The following is a 24665-nucleotide window of genomic DNA, read 5'->3' on the forward strand; positions in this document are numbered from 1 at the left end:
AAAAATGGACAAGTCACCAGTAAGTTAATTTTTTTTAGTATCTGACAGGTTATATAAGGTAAGGCTGATCAATTTAGTTCCTTAGTGGAAAATTTAAGTAATGCAAATAACTGCAGGGCTTTAAATAATTAATGCAAATAAATAACTGCAGGATTTAAGCTAAAACACTTCCAATACATTACAAGTTAGTCACTACTCATATGATTGATGCATATTACAGTAATTGAAATTAAAGTTACTAGGTACAATAGATTTTAGAACTTTTTGGAAGTATTTTGGTATATATCCCGATAGTGCTGTCCTCTGGAGATTGGATCATCAGTTTAGTGAGTCTTTTAATAAATCTTGATTTACAAATTACTGAAATGCAATAAGGAGATTAAAAAATCCACCTTAGTGTATGAAACATTTAATTTCCATGTAAAGGTGATATAAAAAGTTTTTCTACAAAAAATAATAGGACTGTGGTTACTCTTTAGAAGAGTACAATATAGTACATATCTCAGCTTTCCAAAGTACTGTCAAGAAGTAATATCTGTATATGTGTATGTTCAGGGGTAAAATAATCTTTTAGGAACAGAAGTGGGTAAACAATGTCATTTTTTTTATTACAATAAATTAACATTACCATTCTGCTACACACACTAATAATTACAGGTACTTGTAAACTATCTTCTCCGCTTGCTTCACAGCACCTATTGATTTTAGAAGATCGCACACCTCTTTCAGGGCAGCTGAATGGTTAGTCGGGTCTAATTTTTCTGACAGCTTCAACAAGAAGTCTTCCAAACGGCCAAGAAACACGTGGGTGCCTTCGCTTTTTACCCAAGCACGAGGTAGGGCATTAATTACCTGATGGAGTAAGAATGAATTTTGAATTACTGTAAAAATTAACTTTAGAGAAATACTAAATTTGCAAAGAAATACTATCAAGATTCTAACTACATGGCTAAAATGTTCCTGAAGCATGAATGTAGATAATCCTCTAAAAACATTTTAAACTGATCCACTGATAATGCAGTTTTATAATGTGACTATTAGCACAAAGGATGCTTGCATGAATGTGTTCATGAATTTTTTTAATTAAAAATAATTGTGCATGTAGATAAAGGCAGAAATGTAAGAACAATGAAGTTCAACTACAGTCAACCTCTTTTTTGGCTTAAAATTTTACAACAAATTTTTATCATTGCAGAAGTGTTGAAGGATTGTACCAATGACCAGTGCTGAAACTAAAGGGAACTTATGTGGACACACCCGGAAACATGTTTCTCTGTAGGTGACACGTATGACCAAGCAGTTTTCGCCAAATTGCATTGATCCCTACAAAACTGTCGACTAAAGTACCTATGAGACAGACTCTTCCTGTTCCTGTATCGATCAACATGTACATGGTACTTTGCAAAAAGGTGAGAAGTCAATCCCAAACTCAAAGGATATGGGATCAACCAGTCATCAAGATACCTTACTGTATGATTGAATGGATGGGCACAAACAGCACCAGCATGAAGACTTGAGGGGCAGTCAACAAAACAGACGAAAGCAAATTGCTTTGAATGGACGATATACTGTCCAGCTGCATATGAAGAAAAGGCACTTTCAAGAATTTTGCTGCATGGGTGTGCATCCTGCATCCTCGAGATTTATAGAAAGCACAAAGTTTTCGAAATTCCATGGAAAGCAGGGTGTCCATTGTGAAAGAAGTTTGACAACTGAACACCTTTTGAGGGAAACGCTTAATGATCATTCTCCAGTTGCCTTCCCTACCAGGATGATGACTATGGAGGCATGGAGAGTGTTTTCTATGACTTTCAACTTCCAAAAGTCCTTTTCCAGTATTGCAAACACTTCTGTAGATAGTGTGAGAGATTTGGGCCATCTTGGAAAGTAAGAAGGAAATGGTATCAGACTATGAGAGAAACTGCTCCTTCACAACCACATTGCTCAGTGACATGACAAGCAACCCCAACTAGCACCAACAGAAGAGGAAGATTCTTGATTTCAATATCCTGTCCATCACTCTTCCCCTTGCCTCCCTTTGGGTTAGACTCATGACCATTTCCTGAGGAAGAAAACTGCTGGAAACTTGCCTAAGCCTCTTCTCAAAGGCCTACTCTAATGTTGACAGTGTAGCTGCCTCTGAAGGCTTGATTGCAATGCCCTTTACAGATCCTTTAAGAAAACCACACATTGGGTAAAGGAGATTTCTGATCATCAGTTTTGTATCAACACCACCTCAACCTTACTCGGAGAGGCCTAAGTGTAAGCCCACCCTACTTCAACCTGTAGTCATGTGTTTTTCAGACCAGACTTGCCCACAGGTTTGTGAACTTGCAGGGGGAAGAAGGTGGCCTGTATTCTTCTCAACACCAAAAAACTTTGAAACTCTCCCTTGTTTGATGAAAGTCTGGAAAAGGTGAAGTCCACTATCCTGTCTGCTGCTTTAACAACCACTTTATCACTGAAATAACATGATACGCTTAGGATGCTTTAACCTATCACATTGAGAAAAAGCAAAGACAAATGCTATATACTTACATTTCTACATTTATCCAGTGAATCAGAAGGGTTGATTTCAGATGCTAAATTAAGGGCTGGTAATAAGTAGAGGTTAAGTAGAGAACGGACTGCCAATTCGTGGATAACGGAGTCACTTAGAACATTGTGCCACATCAGTGTCGAACTCAAAAGTTTCCATGCCACCCAAAACTGTCGTTGGAAGAACAAACTCACACCAGAGTTCTTGTTGTCGTAGACCCTATGTAAACAAACGGAAATTTTAAGCATAACAGTTGACGGTGTATAAAATATAAATTCAATGTTTTTCTCTCTTAAAATGGTAAAACAATTTTTCTACCTTAATTATTCCTCAACAAGATAGATATCCAATTCTTCTATGAACTAAAAAATACATTAATCCGATTTAACTTATGACTAGCATGTTCATAATTACCACAAATCTTTCATTTATTCATTATAATGGATTTCAGTAATCTTGGATTTACTGCACTACTAGTCTCCTCATTTCCTTCAACACATAACAGCAGAGATCCCGCATATTCAAAAATTTATAACAACCCCTTATGGCTAGTACCTTTAGAGAACTTTCATGAAAAAATTCCTGTTAAAATTTTAGTTGCCAATACTACTTTTAAGAAATTTGCTGTGAAAGCAACAGTTTGTTCATGAAAACATTTTAGTCTGGCATACAATACGGTAATCAACCCTACAAGTTCTACAAAAAATGATTGATACATAGTTTGCAATCATTCCATCAATGCAAAGACTAGTCACTCATCTATACTGACAAATAAATACATGGGTTGCAATCATTCCATTAATGCAAAGACTGGTCACTCATCTGTATTGACAATCTTTACAAATGAATGAAATGATGTGTTTATCTTTAACCTCTTGATAAAATAATATGCTGTGTCAACCATGACAACAGGCCATTCCCTCAGAACAGTTAAAAAAGGTATTTTTGTTTTTAATCTAATTAACAGCCATATGATACAATGATCACTTGTGTACTCTCTTAGGAACCCACAAGAATCTGAATTTGCTGCAATGCCCGTTTTCACTAGTTTCAGCGCAGACAGTAATAAATATACACAATATACATTTCCATAATGTTGAAATATACTATGTCTGCCATCATCATCATCCCCAACTACTATTTCTGGTAAGAAATAATTACTGTAAATCTGAAAATAATGCTTTTATAAAAGATAAAAGTATGAAAATTCCTACTTATACTACATTAGTAAAAGAACTTTGGGTTAAAAAAGTAAACACTTACGATTTTGGAAACATGGGTATGAAAATATCATTATCAATGGCATCTCGGATTTTTGCTATGATAGCATGTGTAAGTTCCTTCAGCTGTTTGGAGCTTGGACTTAACGTGGGGTAGGCACTAGTGTAATGTCTTACCATATTAACTAATCTTACAGTTTGTACATGTGACAATGGATCCCACCAACAACCAACAATTTCTGAAATAAAAATCATAGTCTATGAGAAAGTATTAAAGGATGGTTAGATTATGAGGGGGAATTACTTGCATGTCATAATTAAAAAGGTAATGCATATCTTGTACACTACAGCTTTCATGAGAATGCTTCTAGTACTCTAAACAAAGAAAATTGCCAACAATCCTGTGACTATAAACTTTCATAGTAAATTAATCATTTAACATTTAACACAAGAAAATTGCTGGTATCCTGTGACTATAAACTTTCATAGTAAATTAATTAAACTATTTATTATTTAACTTCAAGTCAGGACACACAATGAATACCAGGTTTCTTCAAAAACCCTGGTCACTCGTACATAGTAGTAGTTCAGCATACAAAATATGCCATCTGGAACCTCAGCCCCATCAATCACCTCTCTCACTTATTGTATCAAAAATGCTGTTACCAGTTGAGCAAAACTCCCTAATGGAGGATTACTCTAAACTCAATAATATTATTTCCCCTCTCTTTCATTATTTTTTCCTTTCACTTTGTTGGTTGAACCTTAATGTTTATTCTTATAGTCAAGCACCTTTACAAATTGTGCTCTTTGGCTGATGTAATCTCTCCTGAGTTGCCAGGTCTTTAATTTTCAGGAGCCCTTTGTAAATAATTATCCTTAGTGTTTTCTAGAAATAACATTTTGTGCCACACAATAACAGCAAAAGTTCCTGGATTTTTATGTATGTTCATTTAGGTTTAGTTCATCTGTATTGAGTGCCAAGGTAAGATTGTATCTCATCATTTCTTACCTTTTGTATTCTGGGCCCAAGCACTGATATGCAAGTCATCAACATTCACTAGGGTTTTCTGAGGCAATGGGCCTTTTATATCACTAACCCTCACTCACGTATACTTCAATTATGACGTTACATTTCTTCGTAATTGTGTTGCATTACTTGCCTGTTATATGTTAATAATCTTGCCCTTACTATTAATTTATTACCAGTTACAATGCTACTGTTTACACTAAGTTAACTCTTGTCTTTGTATTCTAGCAGTGCTCAGCTTGTGGATATGATGTTAAATGCATTGTGTTTTACTGATTAGCCCATACTTTTCTGTAAGATCCCTCAGCACTGGTTTCCCAGGAAACCTTTCGAAGTCTGAATGTCAATCCTAGACTGGAACCTTCATCTGTTGTGTAGCAGCTGTTGCACACAGGTGTGCTAGCCTAGGCTCATCTTTGAGACATGCCAAGACTGGTTGCCTAATTAGTGATAACTTTATTACAAGGGGATGTCCTAAATGAGACAGACAAGGAATGCTGTCACAGATACGACTGCTTTTGCATTTCAGAAACTTCAGCTTCAGTTTCCAGGCTAACAGTAGTATCTTCCTCTTCACTGGTAACAGTCAAAAGAAAAGTGCAGGCCAGCCCATCCACTTATCAGCAAGTTTGTCAGCTACCCAGCCAGATGTTTTCACTGCTGGATACTTATTTTTCCTGTTGATGGTGCACCAGTTCTCTTCATTTTGTTCGTTGAAGTAGCAGCAACAGACATTTTATTACTCAAACATCTATGTTCCAGGCCAGGCTTAAATATATTCTGCTTCTGGGTTCTAGCCATCAAAATAATTGCTCTTCAAACAGGCTGAACCCGGTCACAGTTCAGGCAGAGGTAAACACCCAGCCATTTCATAGTATTTTGAAGGAATAATGGGATTCTCTATCATCTTTTTCATCACCTAAGGAGGAAAGAGGTGCCAGCAGCAGAAGACATTCCAGCCACAAGCCAGGCACACTTGTCGTCTTAAGGTCAAATTTACAACTGCAGTTCGAACAATGACAAAGATTGTGAAAGCTCAACTATCTAGGCTTCAGACAGCAGTAGTAGACATTCCCACTCCAGGAAATCACCCATGGCAACAGACAGTGACTGCACAGTTGCCTAGATGTTTAACAGTACCAACACCTAGACTGGAGCTCTAGATGCAGCCATGGCAATCACTCATATGACTGATTCCAGTAGATGGGCTTTTACTTAAATTTTCTGGAGGCAAGGCACTATGATTTTGGGATATCTTTATCTGGTCTGGGCTATCCACTGTTCTCATAGCCACACTTTGGAACTAACCTTAGCCCCTTTCGACCTGCTAGTGCAGTTAAACAAGGGGTTACTGTACTTGGACAACTGGTTGTGAGGGCTGTATCTGGCAAATCTGCAAAATTTGTCTCCTGTTCTAAGTCTGCCCATGCTTAGAACTTCATATCAACTGGAACAAGTATGTACCTTGGTAGGGACATACGAATGGAATCAGCCCTCATTCTTCTGACATGCCAAGATCATGTATTTAAAAATCCAACATGGAGCTCACCCTCCAACTAAGATGTGACAATCTCAAACTGGGAACTTGTCTCCAATAAGAAACTTATTCCCAAAAGTCACTCTCAACCAGATGATTATCCAGTTGTGGCCTTGGACAATGTCTTGGAGGACCTTCAGTTGTGGCAGGCTCCTAGGCACCTTTTAGACTTCAGAGAATATAAGGCAGGTGATTGATGGGTACCTGAGGCTCAAGCTGGTGCATGTGCCAAGCTACCACCATTCGTCTTTTTTCTGCTAGACAAAAAGTGTGCAGTTCCTGGGTCATTCAAAGACCATGAATATGGCCATACATAAGTGATGGGTTAGAATATAAAAAGAAGCTAAAAAAATTTCTGGTATTTATAAAACTTAGGGTTTCTTAGCTTCGATAAAATCCTCATGTCAAGGAATATCAATTTTACATTCAATAAACAATCAGAAGATGTAAAAGAAATCTTAACACAACCTGTAACTAAAACAAGCACAAACTCTACTCTTTTGAAGAGTAATAAAACAGGCATGTTTTAATAGTATGAAAAATGAAAGTCCCACAGCTCACCTTTGAGTTTGACCAACACTACTTTTTCTACTAGATGTGATACAAGTCTACAGTCAGGATCTTCCCTTAACTTCTGTGGATCCTCATCTCCTGCTTCCCCAACACCAAAAAGGATCAAAAGGTTGAACCACTTCATCCGCTCAATTTCTAATCCATCGCTGTCACGCATTAAGGGGTTCCACAAGAGCATCTGCAACCTGTTAAGAACAAAAATATAATTCAATGAAAATTATCAATAGCATAATAAAAAAAAAAGGATCTCATAAGTTAAATTAACTTCCCAATACTCTTGACATTAATCCAGATGGCTTGGGCAGTTGTCATTAAATGCTTAATATGAAAAAATAAAAAATTTTTCAACACCTGACTCCTAGAGGCCTTGCTCAAAGGATTCATTCTTCAGAAAGATGAAAATTTCAGTAAAAAATTTGCAAAGATGTTAAACAGCTAGGGAAGACACCAAAGGGAACAAAAGAAAAGTACAAGACAGAGTAATACAGCTAAGACCTTGAGGAACACTGAAAAGAACCCTTAAAAGTCTTCTATGTATCATGCAAGGCACAATGTAGATGGTAGCCTGTTCAGGGGCCTTAGAAGCATCCATCTGAGGATTCAGATCAGCACAGAGAACATCCCCTTCATTGCCTCCTATGAAATCTCATAAAAGAAAATTGCAACAAGAAAAGTAAACAAGCGAGGTTCAACTCTGGAGGGGCACTTTCAACAGCAGCAGTATGAAGAGAGGCAAATGTACCAAGAATACGCCTAGTCTAGATCAGGATCTGTAAAGACCTGACAAGCCTTAACCAGTACAATCTGTTTCAGAAAACTTATTTTCCTTTGAACAAATAAAGATGTCTGCCACTAAGAGATGAAAGGCAAAGTGGAACAAGATCTTTTGATGAAACCAATTACATAACCTTGATGAAGGCAATTACATGGCTAGGTGGAAACAGAGTCAACTTCATGGTAGGAATGACAACAGGGGATAACTTTAGTCATATGGGTGTCAAATCAGAGTCCTCTGTTAAGGTCTGTTAAAACGGAAAATGTAGGTATACATTCTAACTGATGTCATTTCAATATGACAAGTTACCCTCAGCTGATTACTTGATGAAAACATGCTCCAAGCACTTTCATCAAGAATGTACTGGGGAGAAGTGTATTACTCCAAATTAGTCTAAATGTGTAATGGGCATCTACCCCACATGATGCAGAACTGAATACCACAAACATTAGACAGGCAGTCTGTTATTGAGGGAGGCAGTGAAAAAGTCAATATGTAGAGTCCTTGATGTCCTGCACAATCCTCTGCACATTAAGTTGAAGCAACCATTCTGATGGTATTACCTGATGCTTCTTGCCAAACTGATTTATATTGCATTTTCCTGACACAGGCTCATAATCATGCATATGCCCCTTGCCTCTCACCTTGGGATGTATAGGGATATTCCACCTAACATCTAATAACATTCACATTCTCTGACCCTTGAGACTGAAGAGGTACCAAAACAACTTTGCACTAATCCTTGGGGCACAGGACTTCATTACTTGAAATGCAGCCAGCATGATTGTTTCCATCAAGGGAACCTAAAACTATTATAGAAAATGCCACTTTCCATATTAACTCAGAATACAAATAAATTCACCACCAAAGATACATCATCAGTATGTACAATAAATCAAAATCAACTTCATAAAAGTCACATAACTGAGGATTAAATGTAATTAACCCCTACCACACATATGGAAATGAAAAAGCAAGAAAATAATTTCAAGGTTGATAATTAACATCAATAGTCAAACCATGATGACCTGGCAAAAATCACAAAGTCAGCATGAGAAGGAGGGTTTCCTAATCCAGATGGATCCCTAACTAACTACCCTATGTTGGTCATCAGTGTTACCAGAGCCAATGAAATGTATTTGTGAGATTGTCTTATACTTTCAAGTCAATTAGAGGACTGTACCTCTTACAAAATATGAAACGACAATAAGAATGACATCAAAATAGTGGAATACACCATACCTTATATATGGGGCAAACATTTTAGGTAGATTTAGAGACACATAGGCATCTCTATATGTGGGGCCATCTTTATTTCTCCACTCTTCAAATCTTGCCATGATTCTCTTCAACTGAGAAAAGTCCTCTTCAACATCTTCAAACATCTTACGAGCCTCTGCAGCTATATGCTCTGGGATCAGAGGAAAGTTGGACAGTTAATAATTACAGAAAAAGGTATGAGAATAAAATCTTAGGCATAATACTGTACCACAATCAAGAGAGCCTCCACATCAGTAAACTTTTTGAGTTACAGTTGTTGCAAGCACCATGATGACAAAATGATATCTAAACGTTTGTTTTTAGGGTGACAACTTACATGGAAAATTATTGGCTTTGAAGAAAAAGATGTAACATTATGTTTTAAGTTGTAGGAATGAAAAATACATAAACATTCTCTAATGTAACAAATTTCTGTTGAAAAGGAGTTCTAGATTTAATGCTTCTCTTCTAAAAAGATTTTACTTCACATTCCTTGGCTAATGATGCCAATGCTCTAACACCTAGAAGAATATACTGTACTTTCTTAATGATATGAATTTAGCAGCTCAATATTTATGTTGTGAGACTCAAATAGGTACAATGGATAGAAGAATATGATAAAAGAGGGAAAGTGAGTACATGAACCAAGAAACATTGGGCCTGATGACAAGTCATATAAGGGGTAGGATTTTACCTAGTAAAAATTAAACGACAAAGTAAATATAAACAAAAAGTTACAAAATTAACAAATTTTTTTTTAAAAGAAATCTTGCTACACGAGGTCAAACTGTCTAACTGAGAACATTCCCAGTTCTGTTTTGATTCTGTTTTTCACATCTGTACTATTTATGTTTTATGATCAGCGTTTTCATTCAACAATACCGTCACAATTTATTTCAGGTCAGAGTCTACCACTATTTTTGACTTACATGGAAGTTAAGAATGTAATGCATTCAATGAAAATGCACACATGCAAAATAAAATTAGACTCGTAGCAATTCATAAGCAATTTCTCCCAGCCTTTTCACTTTCATTCAATTTTATTTCCAGAATGGTACACACTGATCTCCAAATCTACAATCATTCTAGTGAGACTAAACTTAAATGTAAGGCCTTGTAACGCCCTGGGACAAAGTTGCAACCAGAAAGTTTACGAGAGGTAGAATCTTACTGACACAAACTGTATCATCCACTTACCAAGCTCAGTCTGTATGACCTGAATCTCGGAATGGGACTCTTCGTCATCCGTTGACATTCCATTGTGATGGCTGACATCACCTCTCTTTTCTCTTTCTCTTCGTCTTCGAGTACGCCGGCCCTCTCGTTCGGCTGCTCTGCGTATCCGGTATTCATCCCCTTTTGCAGCCTTACCTAATGTAGATTGAGAAAATATTGGACGTGATTTATTACTGAAGATGTGTAGGAAAATCATAAGGTTATTGCTGAAATTATAAATGAAGTAAAACTTTAAAAGGAATGAAAATTCTGTTTATGAATTACTTCTGAAAAATATAAGCAAATTTTGTAAGGCATCAAACAGAATGAAGACAATTATGACAAAGACTCAATTTGCATTCTTAGAATAAAAATTTTTAAAATTGGAGCTGGCAGCACACAGCACATTCAACTATAAACATGTAATGTACATCATTTACCAAGGCTGTGCAAAAGAAATGTACTGTACAATAATTACTATGGTTTAACATCAATTAACCCTTTGAAATTCCAATGACATTCAAATTTCATCCCTTGAGATGCCAAAGATATCAAATGACATCACCATAAGAAAAAAAATAAAACAATTATAACTATATTTACAATCGATAGCATAACCCATCTGCCCCAAAAATAAGGACAGTTCAAAGAAAATTATCACTAAACCCATTTAAAATACACAATCATAAAAATTTGGCCTATTTTTCCTGTTTTCAGGCAATATCAGGCATAATAGCAATAATATATGCATCACTGGGAATGAAAATCATTGTACTATTTCAAAACAACAAAAAAATTTGATAAATTTGTCATTTTTTTTTAACAATTTATTTTTGAGAAATAATTTCTGTTCTTGGATAACTGCAATATGTCAATTTTGTTTTTCTAGTTAAGTCAGCGACAGCCACAGCCTGCCTTGCGTGAAAAACTCCATTTATGAAAGCATGCTTTTCTTCTTTGCTGTAAGTCTTGTCATATTGGAAAGACATCTAATTCCCAGACCTAGGCTCCAAATGAGAAAAATGTTTAGTCTTTTTACCACGAAAAATTTTTCAGTCCAAAATTTCTCCTCTCCTACCTCAAAGGATCCACAGCACATCCTGCTATATAAAAGTCCTTATGCTTAGCTCTAGTTAATCAACTTGATCTCCTCCATAGTTCTGTTTCTGTGATTTTCTCCCTTGAAAACTTATGAACTGCCTGAAAAATTCAGCTTCAAGGGCCAGGACCATGCTTCCCTGATCAACAGTATCAATATTTTTCCTTTGGGGATTTGGAGTAAAATGTGTTCTCACCACTTGTCCTGTTTGCTTTCTGTCTGAATTCCCTTCTGGTCTAGGTCTTCATCTCTCATTGGTCTTTGCCGCGCTACTTCCATATCCATTACTTTACTGATTAACTGTTCCTCATCCCCTCTCTTCATATGTTCAAATCACCTCGACTTTGAGAACCCATTCTGTCTTCCAACTACTGTACACCACACATTATCAACTTATTTGTAATGTCCTTCCTATCATATTTCTGTCATGAATATTACCTTTACAAAATCTATAGCATTTTCCTTGTCACTGCAAATGTGCATGCTGTATAGAGTCGTACGCCCTTATTTACACATTGTAAATATCTGCTGTCTGCTAATGGGAAACTTTTATTTATCTGTGGTCCAACACTTCGTCCAAGCAGTTGTTATACTTACTGTCATACCTGCCACACAGTTTGGTTTCCTGAAGAACAGCAAAACATCCAACTTGGACTGCATTCCAGTAAGATTCATTAAGAATTAATCTTCACCATTAATAGCAGTAGTAAGTTGGCTCCACCACATCTGATGGCCACAGAGTGTACCACACATTGGCTCCACTGCGTCTGGTGTACCAAACACTATGTGCAGCATTCTTTACCTAATTCTATTAGTCTTCACTAACATATAGCCCTCTTAACTATTCAACTTACAAATAAGTTGGACATCATGCTACGAAAAAATGTACAAAATGGTGTCATGTGCTACTGGTCTGTAGCTCAAAACTTGCCCTCTTCCTTTCAGACTGAACGATAAAATCATGGAGTTATTTTAGTGATAAATAGCCTCTCCTTCCAAGGTATACGTTATGGTCATTATGTAACCACTGCTGGTTCCACACTATCAGCTTATTCAGTTCTGACATCATGTCCTATACCTATACTTAAGAATAAAATATTTTGTAAATTTTTGAAGAACAAAGTGTCACAATCTTGTATTCCAATAATTAATTTTACCAATAATAGTTACTAAGTTGCTTCCTAATGCTCCTGAACAAATCACACGATGTAGAAGAATGATATCCATTTAATCTAAAGACCTTTTGATTAGAAGAGAATAAATAGTTTCTCATCACTCTCGAGCACAAAATAGACTGTCATAACAACTAACTGGATAACAACTAATGAAGGTATTAAACATAATTCAAAGGGCACTCATAGTTTTCATGAAATAATTTTTCATCTCTAGTTACAAAATGTTAAATTTAACATAAGAACTATCTGATCAAGGCATAATGGAGAAAACAGTTGATTACTACTGATACTTAATGAACCCACACTTGTTGCAAGGCTTTTACTAAGACCAAATGTAAACTTACACATCTCAGTGGAAAGGATTTGATTTTGTCAATATTAATTGAAAAATAAAAAATTAGAGAAAGCCACAATAATTGGGCTGTTAGGTGTCAAAAAGTTATTCAAAAGTAATGCTCACAATAATTGGGCTGTTAAGTGACAAAAATCATTCAAATATTATACTACCATTCTTTTCAAGATCCATAAAAAATTATTGCTTTTTTTTTTTTTACCAAAAGTACTCCCAAGGCTTACAAATTATCTTGAACAATTATCAACCACAAACCTGCAAATGGTGAAAATTCATCATTTTGGTCCCTAACATCCAAACGGCGACGCTGCACCAATTTCTGCGCACGCTGACGATACAGAATGTACACCTGCTCTTGCAAGGCCTGAATCAGTGGTACCTACCGAGAGAAAAACACTGTTATTAGTTATCCTTTTTTAGATTAAACTGCATTACCTACGATGTAGCAGTCTGCAAAGAAAATGTTACTCAATAAGGTTACAAATTTCTGAAAATTAAACACCCTGGGATGTTTAGATTTCAGAATACACCCTAACGGCACATTAAAATTTCAACCTGAAATCAACTAAACAAAACAAAAAGGCTTTGTATTTCAAGATACAGATAATCATTAAAAATATCATCACAAAAAACTGATTGATCCAAGATGAAGAATTCTGTTTATTCCACATTTTCAATTAAAAAAAAAAGCCGTAGTATTACCAAAACTGATTTCAATGGGGGAAGAACTGTTTCTACTGATACCATTTTTTACATGCTTCCTAATTCAACAAAACTTTCTTAATTAAAAAGTTTGCCATCACTTACAAATTCAAAATATAACCACTTTTTAAATGTCTAAAGAACACACTGCAAATGATAAGCAATCATAATTTTTCTCTTCCTTCTATGGCCATATACTTTACACTTAAAAGAACATGGATAAAAAAATCCAACACTGAACATTGTCCCAAATTATGTTAACTGATTAAAAATGTTGTTACAGTAAACACAGATTTCTCTGTATTTCAAATAACTCATCTGTAAATAAAATATCCTGGGGATAGAGATAATGCATTAATAATACCTGGCTTTGAAAACACATTTTTACTAGTTTAACAGCAATTGGTAGCATTTTGTACCTAATATCCTTTGCAGAATGATACCACTGTTTAACTACGCCCCTAATCAGTTATCCTAGTTGAATCCATGGGTATTTTACAAATTGATTTTGCACAGACAGAGAGAGCACCTTATAAACATATGTGTATTAGTACACTTTACAGAAAAAAATACACTATGTATATCCAACATCAATTCTCATTTAAGAAAAACATATCAAATGGTGGAAACGGGTACCAATTATATTTTGCCAAACTCTCCATTTCAATTTGCTTTATTATTAAAATTACAAGGAGTTACAATTTGCTAAATAAAGTATAATCTTCCTCATCTGTAAGTGAATCATTTATGTCATACCCTAGAGTTTAGATTTCTGATTCAGTGATCTGGTTGTGCTGAACTGCAGCATATTAAGTGAATAAAAAACTCATTACCTACAGAGCTTCACGCTCCAGTTCAGAGTGGATGACTGTACATAGCATATATTGTATGGCAGACTGTATTTAGAACATTTTGTCTTTTGTTGATTCTCTTGCAACTTTTCTCTGACGATACCATACTGTCATAATAATAATAATAAAAAATTTCATAATAATAATAATAATAATAATAAAAAAACTTCAACCAGCACTTGAGAAATTTAACTGTTTACACAACTAAGCTTAAATAACATTTAAAACATTACAGTTGAGGTTTGCACAGAAGAATAAGGCCTTCAGGAACAACAGAATGTGCCACTGGGGCCTGTCTTTCATGAGTTAGATCTTCATACATTATTTTGAGTAAGTGTTTTAATAATCATGTGTCAAACATGGTAAATATTCAACTCATTTTTCCTGTGGCTCTTTCATAAATCATGTCTCTCTTTATAACTAAAACTTTGGCTTTTTTCTTGATGTACATTATGCTGCATGAATGTATAGTATTTAATGATGTTTTAGGCACAATTAATCTGTCTCTAGTTACATTAAATTGAAATATATTTTTAATAATCTACTCATGATGGCTTCTGAGGATCTAATTTTATTTATGAATGTTTAGTCTGATTATCTGGCACTGGAACTACTAAGTTATTCAGTAATGTGAAGAAAATGACTTAAAAGTGGAAACTAGCATTGGAAATTGAAGTCCCCCCTAAAAAGGAAAGTTAATCAAACGGCCATTCTGCTCACTTTCAACTTCCTTTCCTTGTTGCAAGATTCTTTTCAGACGAACCTTCCCTGACACGGATGACCGCAGTTATTTCAGTGTTGCCATTTAGATGGTGTGATCCATATTGGTCAACTATTCTTCTGGCATTCCACCCTTTTAGCAATCTACTACTTAATCTTTAAGTATTCCACTAAACTACCAGCAATTCATGTGATGCTCCAAATTTCTACTGCTGGCCCCACTGGCTCTTCTATTAGCTTTTGATTTATTTATGGCTATTCCAATAATCTACTCAATGTTTTTTTTGCATTCCTGCCATGGATTAAACTTTGCCACTCGCTACTGTACTGGTGTTAGCCCGTTTTTCTATTTTTCTCTTGATCTATCCCTTTTAATGTTTAATTACTTAAATGAGTTCCACCAGTCTTTCTTACTGATTATCTTAATAGTCATTAAACTACTCTACTGACTTTCTCAAGTCTACCTGATCTACCATTCTGACTCTTCTACTACTAGTTCTAATGAAGCGTAATGCTATGAAACAAGTGGTTTGAAAAATTGTATGCATCACTCAAAGACCCTTCAAGTAGGTATAATATACAGTGTCTCTAGAAAGATAAGGTAAACTTTACTAAAAAATAAAAAACTGTCTAGTACTGATACCAAAACTGACTTCATGAACACTAGAAAGCATGATGAAATGAGTTATTAGAAATTAATAAACCTACTGAAAGATACCATATGATGCCGACTCTCATATTCTGCAGTATTAAAGGTTGACAGAAACATCCCTTCAGCCCTGCTACATTACAGTACCAACTTTTTCCTTTAGTATTATTCTAATGGGAGTATAGACCCCTAATATTTGCTGGCTTTTTCAAAGCCTAATTTTTTCACAGAAAACAGTAGAAACTGAGATTCTATGAGTATTTAACAGTAGAAACTGAGATTCTACGAGTATTTAACAGTAGAAACTGAGATTCTATGAGCATTTAACAGTAGAAACTGAGATTCTATGAGTAATATCCATAACCTATGCTGATAAAAAAAACGTGCAGGCTTCATTTCAAATCAAGACAGCCTCAACTGCTGTTTCAACCCAAAGGGTAAATGTAAACCCTTTGAGACAGCTTGCTTAGTCTAGGAGTAAGACACTAACAGATTAATGATAACACTGCCTTATCATGATTAACAAGTGGAGAATTTTATAACTGGCAACTGCATTTTTCCATTACTGAGATATTAACATTACTGTACTTACCAAACACCAGTAATGACTGAGAAAATTATTACAATTTTCCTTTCAACTTCAGTCAGGATTCTAATGCAGACTATTCTAATACTGCTCTTTAATGAATATGTTTGCAAAACTTTTTTTTCTCTTTAGTGAGGATAAAATAAGACCTTTTTCTTGCGTGAATATCTTGGCATGCTGTTAAAAATACACTTAAAAATCTGTAAGCTTTTTGAGGAGTGAGACTAGATCAAAATTTCTACAAGAACAGACTATTCATTTATATCAGGCTCCTACTTAATCTGACTACAGCACTTAGCAATTCTGGTTTGTTGTGGTTACACTTTCTACACTGAGTAGGTAAGCTAATAAGCCAGACTTATTCCCTGACCTAATCTTCATGACCCAAGTCCACAATTAACAGCCCCCACTAAGCAACACAACAAACCAGAATGGCTAAGTAGTCAGAAGATCATGGAGGAACCTGAAGTAAATAATCTGTCCTTGTAGAAATTTGTTACTTTAATTCCCTCTGACAACAAGGAAAGTAGTCCTCATAAAACTTAAGGATCTTAAGTGTAATTTTATCAAAATGCCAAGATTAACACATAAGAAATTAGCCTTATTTTATCATCATCTTCAAAGAATGTGATTATTCATCATGGTCTTCCATCTCTTCATTGTTAGTTTTATATTCTAGACATGCTGAAATTCAAAAATTGATGCATCATGCAGAAATTGTTTACTTTCATAACAAAATAGTAATTAAAGTATCTCAAACTAACTTCCAATGTTTTCCTCAACCTAACGTCTATAACCAGGATACAAATGAGAAAACATTAATGCAAAAGTTCACTTTATACAAAACTTAAATTTGCACTAAAATATCCATTAACAATGGAAACGGTGACTTCCTTTGCTAAGAATGAACTTTATAATTCCTACAAAAATTATTTATTTAATGACATGTCAGTTGTCATTTAGTTTAAATCACAATGCACAGACATCATCTAACCATGGACTGATGACACAGTCAACTATTTATTTTTGGTTAGAGATGTACGACTATCATTTAAAACCTTTTAACTCTACAACTCCTACTTAGTACATTACAAAGCTAGCCTTGTTTAAAATTATCAGTATGCAATAACCATTCTAAAGTGTAAGACTATCACAACAACCTATGCTACGTTTAAAGATATTTTATGCATGTAAAAGGAAATGAGAAAATTACTACATATGGTGAAAAGCTGTAATTTCTCGATGAGCTTGTAATGAATGATAGAGTACAAAAAAAAATGGGGTAATATTTCTTTGCCCTGAAGTAATTACAGGAAGCAATGGCTTGAACTTTCACGGTATTTTTTTAGGGTAATAAACTTCCAAATATCTCTGAGCATCCGAACTCTTAAATGACAAAGTTTCATTTCATAATTATTAATCTTAAGTGAGATATGACACTTTCCCTGCTTGGCACTCTCCTGGTCTTTTCATGCTTAAGGGGTGGCTCTAAATAGCCCTTTAAAAAAAGGTATGAAGTGTAATCAAATATGGTAAAATATATTTACTGCTCTTCCTCCTGGTAACTATCTCAGTTACCTTGTGGAAGTCTTGGTGGAAGTATTAGCAGTTATTATCACATGACTGGCAAATAAAGCACTGTACTACTTTTGTGAAAAGAAAGCATACACTTAGTTTTCCAATATCATTTTAAAGAGCAGATCATCAATAATGAGTCTGAAGAGATATCAAGCAGCAATTGAAAGAACAAGGAAAGTTGAATATAAATGTGGCCTTCAAAATGACAAAGGGGAGAACATGACAAGGGGCCTTGGTTTCAACCGATTCATCCATCAAGTCCTCCTTGGAAATAATGTCAAAATTATCATGAAGTTATCTACAATAATTGCAACTGGTTGTGTAATGACCTCCACCCACAAGGTTACAGAATGTACTGTCACAAAACTATTTGGAAGCTATGAAAATATCCAAAGAATAAAAAACGAATGCATGAAAGCAGATGATTTCTACATGAGAATGTGAATCTGGGACTTCTTAGCCAAACCTGAATACATAAAGGAAGCTGGTGCCTCCTGTGATTCCCACCTTGAGTGAAGACAAGGTGCCATTTCATACAGGGACTATAGGATACAAAGTGCTTATCGTCCAAAGCAATAAAAATTGTAATTGTAGTTCTCCACTGTCAAAATATGAGTTACAATTGAAGAGTTATCACCAAGCTCAGCATAGGCGAGTGATAAGAGGATGGAGTAAGCTATTGGGTTCTGGTGATCTAGAAAAAATCCAGTGTGTTTTGGATGGGCAACTACTAGGATATATGATAAAGTTTGATGGAAGCTGATGTTGGGAGCCATCCTTAGCCACTTTCAGTCTCCAGTTCAGTGGTTAACCACCCTATGGATCTGATTATTACTCTCCAGTCTAAGTTTATCATCAAGACTTGTAGTGTCATGGAAAAATGATCAGCTAACTCCCATGACCATGAAGTAAAAGTTATCCATGCATGCATACAAATTTCACCATTTGTAAATGTTGTTGACAGTCCTCTCCCTCTGCACAAAAACCAGTGTCCTTTCTGGCAGGGTCCTCAAAAAACTAAAATGCAAGGAAGGAAAGACTAACTCTCTGTTGTCTGTTTCTTTAAAAGACAGAATAGAGCAAGCTTTAAATTTAAATTCCTCCAAAAACCAGTGTCCAGCCCTAGAGACAAGAGTAGAAGCTCAATGGAGGCAATGACAGCTTTCAAAAAGGTTGATGAATTCTGAGAACCAGTCTTAGGATATGGTTCGAGTGGTGTTTCACATTTTGTAAATATGAAGGCATACAAGAAGAAGGTACCTGGATGAAATGGATGATAGCACTTTCTACAAAGATAAACCTGCACCAATAAGAGGAAGGGAGACAGGCATAGTGCCCAGGCTGTGGCACTGTGAAAAATATGACCACTGTAATTGTGTCCTATCATTAGAAAACAGCCCTTGTTATGAGTATTCTTCTTTATAAGAATCTTTCCAAACATTGCTGAAGGTAAATTTGACAAGACAAGAACAGTAATTACGATCAATTTTCTAGGTCCAAACACTAATATGATTTCCAGTATTATGTCAGTCATGCAGTGACCATGATACTAAAGAAAATGAACCCATCTTTGTCATAAGAAGATTGTTTGAATGTACAAAGCCTTAAATCTCAATGATCACATGCTACAACTCACACATTTAACCCATAGCCCGGTGCAGTTTCCTACAACTGCCCAACTGACCATAGTCTCAGTCAAGAAAAGAAGTAGATGCACAACAGCTTTTGGAGAAGTGTTAGGCACCTGATGTGTCAAGCCACTTTCACCAACTGTTGGTAATTCTTCTCCTCCTCCATGTCCCACAACAGCCATCTCATTGATCTTGGAAACAATGTTGTCTTGGTCTAATACTGCAAGGCTGTTCCATTTAGCTAAACTCCCTTTACAGATCTTGGGACTTCTGATAGCATAGGCATTTCAGTTACATGGCCATGTTTGCAGCAGTGATCATAACAGAAGCTTACTACTTGAACAAAGAAACTGCAGGTGAGTGATGCTATAGTTATGAGTGCATCTCCAGCTCAAATTCAATTTGCTAAGGAGTTTTGGTCATGGATATACAAAATCTCAGTCTAGGAGGTCTGGCACTCCCAAAGACAATCTCTGGGTAAACACAGACATGTCAGTGATTGCGGATGAAGAGTGCGGTGTTGTGTACATCCAAAGAGCATTCCTGGGAGAAGACATTAGGGACAGGCACTGGGGAAGGGGAATAATCATTGCAACTATTTCCAAAGTAAGAATGGTCAGCTATAAAATACAACTAAAATCTGATAAGTTTAAGAAACAGCTTGCCAACAGCTAGGTAGAAATAAGGGAGGTGATGTTCTTAGCTAATTGGAACCAAAAGTCTTATCAGTCAGCAGATGTTCCTGTCTTTTGGATTTGAAAATGGAGTGTCCAGGATTCAAGAAGACTCATGAACTGGGACTAACTCGAGTGATGGGTAGTCTTGGTAATTTTCTTTAATAAAATAATGTGATATCCATAAATTAAAACTTAATTAAATGTTCTGTAAAAATTAACCAGTAATACAATTTTTTTGCTACATGGTACAATCTTTAATCTCCATCAAGCACACATGCATGCACTGAGGCAGGCATGCTGAGAGAAAGGGACCTTCTAATCAACTGTGTGAAAGTCTACAAAAATTGTTTCTCATCAACTGAACTTTCCAAAAGAAGCTGAGCAAAAACATGTCATTCTTCCTCTGAAACAGAAGGCTGACATTTGTAATACAGTGAAGAGCAAAAGACTGGGCTTACAACAACTCACTACCAAACCCCAATCTCAGAAACTTGAGGAAATTCCCTGAAAATGCTTTATACAGCACAGCTAAGTAAGCTTGCAGCTGCAGTGTATGAATGGCATCACTTAAAAATCTGTAATTGTGGATGTATGTTTCAGGAGAAAGACAGTAATTTCATGCCACAATGGTTGTATATGTCACGTAATTTCTCAACTGTTTGGCAGAGTCATTCCAAGCTCAGACATGGCCGCTGTAAAGATGATATCTTGGGAAACAAGCACTTGGTATATGTATTTAAAGAGCTTATCTAGGAGTGTTGCCTAACTGCTGAAGTGATATATAGTTTTGATGAAATGACAACAATGGCCAGAGACAGAAGACAAAATTGCATCTGCATTAAAGAAACATGAAGATAGCCTAATGGTCTTTAGTTGCAATGAGACTGCAGGAATGTGCTACATAAAATCACTTGTGGCTAGAAAAATTCAAAGCCTGGGTGTTTCTGGGAATAACATATATTTCTGTGGAATACGAAGGCTCATATTTCTATGGAATATGAATGCTCAAAGCATTGCCAGGATGGATAATGAAGTTTTTAGCAATGTTTTCATCAATCTTTTATGTTGAAGGTGAAAGCACATTTGCATATAAAATGGTTGCCACAGAACAGTAAGTTCACTTTATTACTTGGTAATTTTGGTGCCCATTCCTTTGCAAAGGGCTTTGCTAATGGAGAACTTTTTGTGGTTTACTAAACCAATATGATACAGCCTACGCATCAAGCCATAATTCACAGCAAGAACACTTTCTAACACATAATTTGAAGAGAAAGGTGGCACTCTCCGGAGAGTTCAAAAGAAGTTACGCAAGTAAAGACGTGATCTATAATATGTCTTGTGCAGTGCATTCAATGCATCCTCCACCATGTAACTTTCTGACTGGTGTTGATCATGATATTTACATACTATTTTCATGCTACATTCTTAAACTCAGTGTTGGTTCTACTGTGCAGTGTTAGACACTTAGTGATTCTGTACATTCATCCCTTTTGCAAAAGTGATGTACTGTATAGTATATAACCTAATAAACTGAAAAGCATAAATTCAGTATTCATTTTGGGGGAACCTGAGTTAGTCAGCCACGCCTACCAAGGCTGGTTAGGAAATTCCATGTAGTCTGGGTAAACATGGCACTGTACATTATTCTTTAGCAGTTCATCAGTTATCCAAATTTTAAGATACAAAATTAATGCAGAAAACAGAGAACTTAAAGCATATATTAGATAATCCTCCCAGATTATTGTTCAATGTTTTATACAAACATCTCATGAAGTGAAAATCTACTTATAAACTTTAGTTAAGGCTTTAATTTATTATTGTCAACTTGTGATGAAATGTTCACTATTAATTTGCAATGTGGTAATACACATTCTCCAGGAAAAAGCAAACTAGTGGTGAATGGGTGACAGAGAAGTGAACTCTTTATACAAGACAACCTGACTTACAATGTTAATGAAAGCCAAACTTGAAAAGAACAAAATACAATTCAGTACAGTATGCACATGTAAATTGTGGACATCCCTGCTTTTGTTCAATGGGTGTACACAGCTATAAAGAATTCGACTGGATCTAAATGGAACATTAATTTCCTCACAATGTCATAACTATTTTTTTTTTAAGAACATCCCTACCAATTCAAAGTGATCTATTGCAGACAATTTTTAACCTTAAGAAAATGAATGAAAAAAAAATAACTTGTGTTAATTACTGACCAACCTCAAACTTCTCCATACAAGGTTTCAAATTTCAAATATGTATAGAAAAACTTTTACACCACAGACCAACCTACCCTCAGAGCCATGAGCAAACAAGCACAGCTCAATATAAACCTCCTAACCAAACACACAGTTCATATATTACAGTACCCTTAGTGCTTGCACAAACACCAATATATATGATGTAGAAAATTCTGCAACATTCCAATAGTGGGGTGGTGTGAAAAGTATGCATTAACACCAAGAACTATTTTGTCTATGTAAAATGCTGAACCAAAATTCTGACCTTTAACTGGAGAGAAATCTTTTTAACTTACCTTTTTTGTATTTCCCAAATATATGGATTAACCACTTACCTTTTATACGTAGAATGCTATAATCTGTTAACAGTAATGCTAAGTAAACCCTCCTACTATTGGAATCATTCCACTAATTTAAAAAAATGTTGTACAGCTTGCTTCAGTAAAAAACTGGGGGACTGGATTTAGTGTTTGCTATTGCAAAATATTGCACTTGGCTAAGTCTCCTGGAGTATTAAAAACCCCTCTCTAAACAAAAAACTGTCCATATTGGTACAACAATCATAACTTTATTTGATGCCTAAAGAAAAAAACTATACAAAGCACTGTTTTAAAATCATCTTGTAAACAAAACAACTCAGCAGTTTCTTCAGTTAAGGACTTTGCTTCAATAGTGGGTTCTCCAGTGTGGCTAATATTCTAAAACTCACATTGGCCATCAAACACTATCATGCAAGTAAAATTGCCATTCTTCAAAATTAATGTAAAAATATCTATCCTGCTAATAAATAATAAGTGGTTTTTTTTTCAGAGTGAAACAAGAAGACTACTTATAAGGAGACTATCATGAAAGAAAATGTCACTTCACTGGCTACGAACATGCTCGTAGGAGGATTTACTGTCATTACTTACCCGCCGCCAGAATTAAAAACCAACACTTAACTTCTAGTTAAAGTAAAGAAACATAGTTGCCAAACTTTTATCAGCATTCCATTACTGAAATGCCCAAGGTAAATTCCCAAACCCGTTTCTCTATGTATATGAGTAAGCTCGCTGATGAACCCACCTTTTCATTTAGACAGTCTCTTAAGTCAGTGACATACCCACGGATATCTTGGTAAAACTGGAAGATGCCAGTCAGTGGATGCTGCTCCAAGCTGCAACGCGCGACCGAAGACTTGCTGCTGACCAGGTCGTCAACCACTTTATCTGCCTCTGCCTGATGACGGCGGTACACCTCCTCCAGGCTTGCTCGACTGGATAGTGGAAGACAAAAGGGAAGACAAGGGACGTAAGACGTGTCCGAAGTTGGTCAATAACCTTAAAGCTACAAAAGAAAATAAATGTCATATTCAACAGTTGAACAATGTTTTCAATGAGATATGCCAAACGCAAATAACCTTGAAATCGAATTCCCCCCTAAACTATCATAAGCGAAGTTCTTGAGATGTGATGATGCACAGTAGATAAGTAATAAAAGTCTAAAGGGGCCAATGCATTACGCGGAAAGTGTGCAGTGTTAAATACACTTCTTGGAAATGTGGACTACATATGTATGTACAAAAAGAGTATCATGTGTAATAATCCTGACAAAATCACAGCCAACATCCACATATACCCCTCACTTCTCCATTCCACCATCTACCCTGACATCAATTCTATCTCCAATTTAGCACTATTCTCTCTTATCCTAAATCAAAAACACCAGATAATCTCAAAAGTATTCCACAATTAAGCGTACATTTGAACTGTAAACTCAAAAATGAGTTTACAGTACTAAAGACAAAAAGAAATTCCCGAGGGAAAAATATTCATTAAAATTAGATTTTCTTGGTAACGGATGCTGGGTTCCACCAAATTTTTAAGAATATCACACTGTAATTTTTATTATCTTAACTATCCTCTGCTAAGTTCATACAAGAACACTGATAATATTAAAATCCAAGATCATAATTCATTTTCAAAAGAAAGCTATAGGAACTTAACTAGTTCTTCTCTGTTGAAAAAGGTTTATAATTCAAGTGAGACATAATGCTGATTCTTCTATCAGTCACACTGACAACCATACTACAGTATAACAGATACACATGGTTTAACCCACTATGAACAATCCATATTGGGCAGAATCCCAAAAGACAATGCACGTTACTGACTGTAAATGACTAACCTCTCTTGAATGATGGCTTTGAATAAAACAAATCAAGGAACTCTAGGTACACATCAAAGCAATGAGCTAACAGAATCCGGACAGGGAGGGAGA

General features: G+C 35.7%; 1 protein-coding gene across 1 annotated transcript in view; it reads right to left on the bottom strand.

Moving 5' to 3' along the window:
- Positions 1–393: 393 nt before the first annotated feature.
- Positions 394–24665, bottom strand: part of LOC136856603 (PAX3- and PAX7-binding protein 1) — a 41397-nt gene continuing 17125 nt past the window's right edge. Inside the window, exons 8-15 of the mRNA XM_067134533.1 lie at positions 23472–23661; positions 13031–13154; positions 10132–10305; positions 8917–9085; positions 6888–7084; positions 3803–3998; positions 2539–2758; positions 394–852 (exon numbers count right to left, since the gene is read on the bottom strand). Of these exons, the coding sequence (XP_066990634.1) occupies positions 652–852; positions 2539–2758; positions 3803–3998; positions 6888–7084; positions 8917–9085; positions 10132–10305; positions 13031–13154; positions 23472–23661 (1471 nt within the window). The 3' untranslated portion in view covers positions 394–651. The remainder of the gene's footprint in view (positions 853–2538; positions 2759–3802; positions 3999–6887; positions 7085–8916; positions 9086–10131; positions 10306–13030; positions 13155–23471; positions 23662–24665) is intronic.

The sequence above is a fragment of the Macrobrachium rosenbergii genome, chromosome 36, assembly GCF_040412425.1.
Source record: "Macrobrachium rosenbergii isolate ZJJX-2024 chromosome 36, ASM4041242v1, whole genome shotgun sequence".
Lineage (NCBI taxonomy): Eukaryota > Metazoa > Arthropoda > Malacostraca > Decapoda > Palaemonidae > Macrobrachium > Macrobrachium rosenbergii.